The 10681-nt window shown below is 43.3% G+C and overlaps 1 protein-coding gene across 2 annotated transcripts in view; it reads right to left on the reverse strand.

Annotated features, from left to right (window-relative positions):
- znrf3 (zinc and ring finger 3) overlaps positions 1–10681 on the reverse strand; it is a 68998-nt gene that overhangs the window by 29206 nt on the left and 29111 nt on the right. For both annotated transcript variants that reach the window (XM_032515946.1, XM_032515945.1), the window contains exon 2: positions 1828–1950. In XM_032515946.1, coding sequence (XP_032371837.1) covers positions 1828–1950 — 123 coding nt within the window. The remainder of the gene's footprint in view (positions 1–1827; positions 1951–10681) is intronic.

Genomic DNA, 10681 nt, shown 5'->3' on the forward strand with positions numbered 1-10681 from the left:
TCACGACATAACACAAACACATATGGACCTAACATATTTGTAAAAATGCAGGTAAAATGGTTTTATGGGGCAGGGCACCTTTAAAGGAGTACTCCACCGATTTTGCTGTGTACTCCTATAACACTGTCAGACTTAACATGGTCGGTTATAAAAACAAATCAATCAAAATCGATGCAGCAAAACCAAAGATATTGTCTTTTTTATTCCACGCATTCTTCTTCTTCCAGCTGCCTACATTACCCGCAATGCAAACCCAACTTTTATCAGACTTCCCACAGCTTCTTCTGGCTTTATACCATGTTTGCCTACATATGCACTAGCACTTCCGATGACCTCTAAACAAAATAGAGTAGAGTGTGTGCCCATATACAGAGGTTCAGTCCTCAACACAGCAGTCACGGGTTCGGTAAAAAAAAAGAAAAAAAAAAGACATATCTCTTCTATTATAGACTGAACCCACGTCACCCTTAATGTCTGCCAGTATCCGTTTCCATATATATATATATATATATATATATATATATATATATATATATATATAAAAAATGGTAAAAAACAAGTTAAGCCAGTTATAATTTCCTTGACTTCCCTATAGAAACTTCTCCTTAAAACACTGACCTTAATGAAGACCATTTACTAGTAAGTGAAGCCACCTGCGACAAGGATGTACTCTTGACTACAATCAAAGAGGCGTTTGAGTGCTGAACATCAGGTCAGTTTTCAGGTCTCAGCATAAGCTAAGTGATGGTTGCTGCTAGGCAAGGCAGCAGCAACCGAGGGAAGCGCACCATCAGCAGGTCTATACAGTACAAGGTCTCCTTAAATTATGAATGGCTGCTCTCTTTCTGTCTCTGGGCATGCACGGGATAAATGAGACTATGCCCCCCCCCCCCAAAATCCTCCAGGGGATGTTGGTACATTCCATTAAGAGGAACACTTAATTAAAGCATGATAAAATACCACTCTGAGACTGCAGAGGGGTTTGGGAGCACTGGAGGAAGGAGGGAGGGAGGGAAGGAGGGTGGCAGGATAGGGACAGACGGGTGGTGGAGACAAGGGAGGGATTCAGTTCAACCCTCAATCTCCCAGCAATGGGAAGTAAGAAACAACCCAAAACTAAATCATCCTTCTGTGAATTGTCACTGTAACTACAAAAGATCAAAGACACATCCTTAAAAGGGTTTAATGAAGTACAAGGGAAGGATTTCACTTAGCAAAAGGTTAGCAAACTGTCTATATACACAAATCACCACGCTGTCTGCATGTTTCTGCTCGTCGCTCATGGAGCCAAAACATCTCATGACCAAACATTTAATACACCTTGTAGCGTTGTTGTGTATTTTGAACTGCACCCTTAACCTGCACCATTAACATTTGTGTTTACAGCCATATGGTAATCCAATTATTCAGAGTATTCATCTGAAAACTGGCTAGAGCTATAAAAAAAAAAAAGAAATGGACCCTGTATTTTTAGACTAAAATAGCAAATCATCAAAACATGCTACAAAGGAAGCAGTATCCTTCATCTTTAATCACAGCATTCTCCCCACAAATACTGTCTCAACTTAAGCAATTCTTCATAGTCCCAACTGCAGTATATTTATATAGCTGAGATGGTTTTTTATTTCAATGCACGACCCAACTCACCGACAGGGGCACCCGGATGAGAATACTTATTCGTGTGAATGCAAAGTGAATAGGTGTGGTGCATGCTTTTCTCTAACCTCTGTAAAATGTTTTAAGACGTTTTAAGACGTCTACCTGTATTGTGTAGTTTTGCAAATATTAATTCCTGAACATCAGTAGCAAATAGAACCAGATCTTTACCTTTCCCAGCACGGTGAGACAACTGGGGTCTAGCTCAGGTTGCTCCAGCTTCACCACTCCGACCCAGCCATACTCATATAGGTCCTCCTCATCATTATTATTACATAGTCCCAAAGGATGCATCTGGAAAGAAGACAAAAGTGATAGATAAGTTTTTATATCTAAAAAAGATGCTAAGTTACATCGCTTATGCAACAAAAAGTGGCTTAAGGTTTTGAAAAGACATTTAAACAGCATTTTGGGTCTAAAGGTCTTAATGCAGAGCAACAAAAACAATCAATGTGCAGAGTTTCAAGAGAACACGAAAAGCTGCCCCACATGATGCATTAACTTAAAGGGTCCTGGCATCCGCAGCTTATAGATTTGCTCCCCATCGTTTGAGGGAGTGCAACAATTTATAATCCACTTGCCACCTATAATGAAACATAAGAGCTTAAGAGCATTAGACGTCTGAAGTATTCGCTGTGTGCGGCAAAATCATACCGGATCTAAACACACTGTACAGCGTTCCAGACCTCTCAAAGAATAGCAGCAGATAAGCAAAACTGGGATTTACTGTATGTACTTTCATGGATCTGCTGATGTGGCACATTTTCACAAAATTCCTACTTAAGGAAAGGTCTGTTAAGTCTACTTCTACTCTTACTGCTGCAAATGATTAACTTTGCTGCAATTTCTATTTCTATGACTGGATGCATTTTATATTTTCCTATTAAATGGATGACGTTTCCCCCTCAACACACACACAGTCTGATTAGTGTCTATCTGTCTATCTTGCTTGTCCTCTCATTACAGTTCTCTTTGCCAAAAAGCTTTACAGAGCAAGTGTCTAGAGAAGATTAAAGCTAAAGGATGGCAGCCATCACAAACACACTGACTCACTGACCAGGCCTAAAAAAGAAAGAGGTGGTAGCTTCCTTACTAGCAAACCAACAGAAGTATTTATCTCAAAGCCCTTCCGCTGGGTTATTTGAGTTGTCTTGACGGTCTTGGTAAGATTGTGAAGAAGGTGGTTGCGAGAAGTGTCAGACAGGTTGACAGAGAATGAGAATTTAAAAAACAGCCAAATCTGTATTTTCCCATTTTGACATAAAGAGACTGCTAGAGACTGTTATCAAATCATCAATCTTGCGTATGTGCTAGTATATAATCCCATGAGGCGTCCGTATCATGAGGGAAGTAAACAGATAACGTTCACAATCATTGCAGGCCATCACTTGAACTGAGCTGAGCAATAAAAAAAGCATGAAACATTCAACCAAAAACAAAATGAAAACAATAAGCACAGAACTCTAGCTGTCGGCCATTCACTAGGATGAAATAATGATCTGATCCACTAAGGTTGGATTAAAACTGGAACCATATGGAGTCCCAAAATCCTGGATCCATTCCCACCCCACCCTGGCAACAGTGCAAAGCTCTTGTATTAGCATTAGAACTGGGCCAAACTGACCTGTAGGCCACTTATCCTATTAGCCCAACGACCACTGCACCCCAATTTGCCAGCACTGTGGCGTCGAGCCTTGGGCCACTGCTGATGACCCGAGATACCCTTCTCCCTCTGCTGACCCCTGACCTTTGAACCCCACTTCATCACATTGGGAGCAGGTTAGTCGTGCAACAGGCCAATTGAAGAGAGATTCAGAAGGCGCCTTGTCACTTCAGTGCCACAAGGCAGAGGGGTCAAGACCCTGACCTGAAGGGTTTTCAGGGAGGACTTAGCTATGAGTAAGGGGGTCAAATGCAAATCAGGTGGACTATGGAAAAGTCATAGAGATGGAATGTGGACAACGTGTGCCGTTATTGAGCTCCACAGTGTAGCATTTTTCTGCCTTATGGAGAAAATCTGATGAGACTGGCATTACATTAAATAGTAAAGAGGCACTTCCCACATACACATACACGTCTTTTAGATTCTAAATTGCATTTTGAAGAAAAGAGTGTTAAATTGAATCCTCATACAGGGACCGTGGCAAACGCAAAAAAAGATTACATTTTCAATCACGGCCCTTGGCCTTTGACAAAAAATGGATCATTCTCTGATCCTTCCAACTGATTAAGTTAACCAAAAAAGGGCTCAACATGAATCAAGGCCACTCTGACACAAAACCCCTTTTCACAAACCCATAGGATGCAGTCCCCTTGTCCGCCTGCATTTCACAGATTTACCTTGCATTTTCTCAAAGCTTCTTTTTCAAATTGTAAACATAGGTGAGCAGGAAGCCACTTTGCTCTGGATGACTGTTTGGAAGATAGATATTAGCCTCAGGCTGGCAGGAGCAGCGAGGCAGTAGAGGTATCCATTACATACACCTTTGGTAGAATAATATCAGAGCACGCTCTGATAGTATCAACCTATATTATCAACCTTCGCAGGACGCCACAATTGAAGAAACACGACAAAGATAAAAGAACCAGGTTTCCATTCAACCTGCACCTCCCACAAAGCGTAACAATTCTGATGCGTAATTCACATCCCAGTCAACTGAGGTAACAGTTAAAATTTAATGTGAGACAATGAGCATGCCAATGGGAAGGAAGCAGCAAGTGATAGTAGGAGGGGATCTAAAAAGAGGACCAATCGGTCTCTGTGTCTCAGTCAATCCAAAGGAGGACCAGGAAGTGGAGCTGCTTGCTTTGTGATTATGACCTCTTTCTCTTGCTTGTCTAACAGCCTGGATGGCAGCGGGGAGCCCCGCCTGCGCCCCTGGGTCCCGAACACTGGGCCATTGTGCGGGGGCTCTTGCACTCAGAATGGGACAGTGTTGTTGTTGTGGACCATGTTGTTATTTTAGAGGCTGGCCATTGCACCATTATCTCCACCACAGGGATTTTTCTTTTTTGTCGTATGTTGACGTAGGCGTTGATGGATGCGGGGATCGGGAGCAGGGGGAAAAGGAGCTTGGTTTGGATGAGAGACGGTGATCTGCTGAAGTGGGTCACAGCTACTGGCTGTGCACACAAAAGGAGTATCGAGCAAACGTGCCTTCACACACACACACACACACACACACACACACACACACACACACACACACACACACACACACACACACACACACACACACACACACACACACACACACACACACACACACACACACACACACACACACACACACACACACACACACACACACACAATGACAGAAACTGTCCTCTCTTGTGTTCCAACTGCTAGCTTTCCCTGCTAGGCCCCAAATCACACAAGCTCAGCCCACTGGAAACACCCCATTGCTCCACTTTGCTTCGCTCCTCTGTACCCAGGGTTCTGGGTGAAGGGCATCTGGCGCCCCTGAAGTGCCACAAGGGGGCGGCTCTTTTTCTGCCCTGCCCCTGGGGGAGGCAGCCTTTCACATGAATATCCCGTTACAGAGGCCACACTCTCAATGAAATCCTGGCGGGGATTTGAACTCCACCTGTCACTCAAGCTGGCCACACCCCCTGCCAACCCCCACCCCTTTCTGGAAAACCACCTGTGGACAACACATGGGATGCTTGTTTAATATGATGCCATCTTATCAGTACTATATTCGTTTGCATATCAGGTTCACATGACACAAATTCATTTTTGTGTTAACATATTTGTTTACACTTTCATATGAATAATAAAGGTGACAATAAAGCACAACTTTTTAAAAACTTGACTTGGCAGAAAAAGTTTTGGTTTAGCTTAGAAAAAAAACATAAAATCACAAAACCTTTTAACTCAGTCACTGCCCGTCCTTTATGGTCGTCTCCTTCACGAACAAGTGACCTGATAACAGTTGTTAATGGGATCAAAACAGGGCCCAACTTCTAAAAACTCCCACTACCCCCGCTTCCCTCCCACTGCTCTCAAAGGAAATCAAAATGCAAGTCACACCATCCAACCCCATTCTTCTCCGTCTGTCTGTGACACAATTCACTGAGCCTTTGATCATACAACCACTTCTTCTGCCCCCCCTCTCGCCTTGCCGCACACCCCTTTCCTCTCTTTCCCTCTGAATTATTGGTGGCCCTGGTTACAGACCACCATTACCCCCTCATCCCTCCAAAACTCACCCTCCCCTGTCCTCACCATGTGATATAGCCCTTGCGTGAAAGAGCTTGTCTTTTTTATCTTACATAGCTGTGTACTTTCACCTGAAAAGTAGTAGTAGTAGATGACAAAAAGTACTTTTAAGCAAGTTGTTTTCTGCGTTTTACTTTACTCCCCAAAAATTCTTCAGAACACCTTTGACTAAGCAAAAAACTTCAAAAAGATTATCCTCCTCTCTTGCTTTTAACACCACCAGGCAGGAAAGCCATGTGAACAAAGTTATGCTCCTAGGGTATAAAATCTTGTTGAAATATGGTGCTTAATGTGCTATGCATTCCAACAAGGTATCCTTGCTACAACACAACAGGAGCTCAAAACATCAAAAGGTGAGTAGGCGGATTGAAGAGCAGAATGATCCCTGAGCCAAACCGATCTATGTAGTCATAGACCCTTGCATAAATGTCCTCATCAAAAACATCAACTCAACAAAAAAAAAAAATCCCAAGCACCAATATTTCAACCCAGAACTTCGTTCCAACACATCTTCCGATGGCATTTAGGTCACACGGAGGGATGAGTTTCTATTGTAACAATCAACGCTGCCTTGTTGTCTGAAGCGTGTGTCAGCTAGAGACAATTTCTAAAAGATGTTCTTTGTGGAGCTGGCTAAATGATTAACCAGACAGATCTGTTGTTCATAGGTTTTCTTTTATGAATTTTGGAAGAAGAGCTGGCATCCATTTCACATGCACACAAAATCTAGAAGAAGAAAAACCTGGGCACGGCGCCAGCCCTCGCACCCACCTGCTTCCCCAGCGCTGTGCGCGTGTTTACGTCTCTCACTGTTTGAGCACAGGCGTGTGTGGAGGTCAGTGTGTAGCCTGAAACACATCATGGGTGATAGGGGGGTAACTCAGTGGCATCTCTCACTACTGACCGTCTGCTCACCGTGAACTCATTCACCCCAGTGAAGAAACATCCCGCCCACCTCCCCGGTCCTTTAATTCAGCCGGCCCCTCCGACCTCCTCCATCACCCCTCCCTGCCACAGCATCAACCAACACTTTCCCCTCCCCAGCACTGAACTCCCTCTCTATGGGGGGAGAATTGTCAACTTCCCGGAAAAGCACACTAGTCCTGCCAACAGAGGTGGTGGGCGGTTGTGTTAAGGGCTGTGGGGTGGCTATGTCTGATCACAGGCCGCTGACCAAGTCTCCCCCTGGGACCTGTGGTGTCTGAGGCTCATAACACACTCACAACACTGTGAGCTTCTTCAGACCATGCCAGGACAGGACATATGAGAGGTATGCAACAGGATGTTCAGGACTAGACATTAAAAAGCACACAAACAAAAGAAAGACAGCTTCACACACTAAAACAACACAGAGACGTATAGTACATCTTCAGGCATTCACACCATCTGGCAGTATAAAGGTTTTTCATCAGTATTTCACTAAGTGATGATACCAACGTGATTAATTATCTTTATCAAGCTCAAATGTGCAATTCATCGTGATTTTGATTTGAGGTCATATCGTGCAGCCCTACAAAAAAATACACACTTTTGTCGTTTTTCTGGTTATTTATTGAAATGATTGATCTATTATCACATGGTTGATTCATTTTCTGTGGATCGATTAGTTTCATTTCAGAACTACATTTGCTGGTGGTGGCTGTGTGAAGTGAAGCCCCAAATAATCACTTCAGCACATATCATTAGCACCAAAGATTTCACTTTAACAATAAAAACACAAGACTAATAAGTCTAAATTACCATCTTGAATAACTGCAAAGCATTTTACACAAACCAGCAGGCCATAACATGGATGCTCAAATATCCAGCAAACATTAAGCTTTTGGCCAAAACAAACTGCAAAATGTCAAAACCATGTTAGCGCCATCTTCTCCAACAGCCACCCAGACAACAAACCGTGGCGCGATGAGGACCCAGTCAACTTCACCCTCCATCCCCATTGTGCCCTGCAGGGCAGACATGGGAGCAGGCTTTAACCAATTACAAATTTGCTGGCACGTAAACCCGCAACCCTCTTCTGCACTCTTGGAAATAAGGACAGACTCTCTGCCAGCACACGCTCATCACACACTCCTCCAGTAAACATATGGAGGGGGAAACAGATCAGGTGACGGGCGCTTATATGAGTCGCAGTTCTTGCGGCCGAAGTGGCATCCAAATTTAAAGTATGCGAGAAAAGTGCTTTCACACAGACAAAGCGATAATCTCATTGACAGTAACGACAATTTCCAAAATCCAAATAACAGCATAGCTGCAAACAAAAAACGATCCGACTTACAGTGATACAAAATTAAGAAATTGAACAAACAACAACCTCCATGAGGTGCAATTCTCATTCATAACTACATGCCTCCAATAATGAATAAAGTACATGTTTTGCATGAGGTATGTGCCAGATCCCAGTTGATTGACAGTCAGAAGTCAAAGGTCAAATTTTCCTAAGGTCTTGTTGCCATCTGTTCATGTGGAATGCCTCTTCTAGCTTTCATCCCTGCAACTCTCTTCTATTTCATTATCACACCTTCCCCACCGGCACACAGACAGTCTGAACTCTGAGGAACTCAGACATAGTATTAGAAGAACAGAGGAAGAGAAAGTCTGACACCGAGTCTTAATCCAAAAGATGACCCTAAAATACCCTCAATAAAGCACGCAAAAAGGGCAAGTAGCTCTCTACAGTAAGTCATTTTGGTTCATGCGCTGTGAGGTTAAGCCTCTGGTCCAGATTGGGATGTGCGTGTTTACCAGACACTCAGACCTCACCAGGAGGATTTACAGTGAGTGTCCCTGGCTGCAGACAGGTCAGGTTTAAACTTGAACTTACAATAAAAAAATATATATATTTGTGCATCCTGTTGCTTCTCTGGCACCTCTGCATCATACTCCAGTTACTCGTATTTCATAACTGGACAGATAAAAGCTGAAATGTTTTGTCACAACGAGTACGTCAATTATCATGCCAAAATAAGATACTATATGTCTAACAAACCACCTAATTAGCTAAATGTAACTTTGTATTAGGAAAGAAATGAGTAAAATATGAATATGGTTCTCTCATTTCTATAGAGAAATCTTTGAAAAAGAAAACTCCACATCAGACCACATCAATGTGGCCGTCCAGTGGACTTGCTGCACTGCTCTCTAAGTTCTATTGATTTCCTGCATTGACAAATTGTCAATCAAGTTATTTGGTGGTTTGTTTGACAGCATATAAAGAACTTTTGTGAGGTTGATTTATTTACTCACATAGCACCATATGCCGAGCACACTCTAACTATGTTTTGTGAGCTTTCAATAGATTGCACAGGGGGTACAACAAGCAAAGAAAGGAGCCAGCGTTTTAAATTGCAGCCTTCTATGTATAGCTTGCACAAATAGACTTATAAATTTAAATACATGCATTAACTCACAACATACACACTGCGACACACACCTCCCCTCTCACTCTCCAAGTCACTCTTTGCCTCTAGTCGGTCGCTCTCTGCCCATCTTTCCCAGAACTAGAAATAACTTCAAAGAGGGCTGGTAGCCTTGAGGAGAGAGGGAGCGGGATCCAGTTACAGGGGAGCAGCTGGGAGGGCCCTACAGGTGGGGCCGACACTCCACCTCCTGTAACATTATCGCCGTAAAGGGATCCCTCTGCTTTTCCTCTCACATAATGAAGACTTCCTCCCTTTTGTGGGACTAAAGGAACAATTAGTGTAGGAGCCAAATACTGTATGTTGTTAATGGTCTCATTTATATTATTTATTTATTATTATATTGTGCACCAATATTAATATCATTGCGGCTTGAGCGGAAGTTATTATTTGTTTGCTTCACCTGTTCACCTGGGATTTTTGGGGCTTTGATAGAGAGGGGGTGAGCCTGGGAGCGAACACTTTCTGTTGACCGCCGCATTTATGCACCTATTTTGACTCACTCGCATTTTATGTGTGGAGGAATAAATCATTGCAAGACAATCTCAAGCGCGCCACAGTCAGCTTATGCACCTCTCAGTGTTTAGTCCCTCGCGGCAGCACTTTGTTGGACTGCTTACAGCCGCAACAAATAGCCAAGCAAGCCCGGCACCCATCTTTTGTTTTGGCAGTCTAAACCAACGTAAAGGAGTAGTGTGATAAAGAATAAACATGATGTTGGGCACTGGAAAAAACGAGATTTGTCTATGCTAGAAAGTGAATTACAATTTTGTGATGTAAACGATCTAACTTCATTCTAGACTTCTAGCAAGTGAACTAATCAAGTGTGTAAAATGACTGAAGACAGAAGCTTTTACTCTTAACATGGGTAAGACAAATTTTCCTTAAGTCAAGGGCCCTAAGAAAGCCAGCTTTGTGATGCAAACCCTAAGTGCAGTCATCATCTGTCTCTTTGTCCCCCCTACCCCCACTACTCAATGTCCTCTCCTTAACCTTCCCTGAAAATCACCTCCACGCCATCTTCATAGCAACCAGCAAAGCAAACAAGTGTCATGGTTTCAGTGTGAGCAGAGGACGCCGGCAGAGGACACCCAATATCATGTAAATGTCCAGATATGTAGCACAAGGCTCTGGGGTTGACAGCTTTAACACTGAGCAGGACGCAGAGTATGTGACTCTATTAACTCTCTGCAAGTGCATCCCGAAACCGTCAATGGTGTGTGTGTGTGTGTGTGAGAAGTTTCTCTGGTGTCACTCTAAGCTCTTCAGTCTTTAAAACCCAGAGTGAAACGAACAAAGGACAGGCCGACAAAGTTCAGGGGTCAACATTGGGCTGGATGCCACCATTTTGGAAAGAGAAGGAGGGGAGTGGAAACAACTA

Source organism: Etheostoma spectabile, chromosome 5 (genome assembly GCF_008692095.1).
Source record: "Etheostoma spectabile isolate EspeVRDwgs_2016 chromosome 5, UIUC_Espe_1.0, whole genome shotgun sequence".
Taxonomy (NCBI): Eukaryota; Metazoa; Chordata; class Actinopteri; order Perciformes; family Percidae; genus Etheostoma; species Etheostoma spectabile.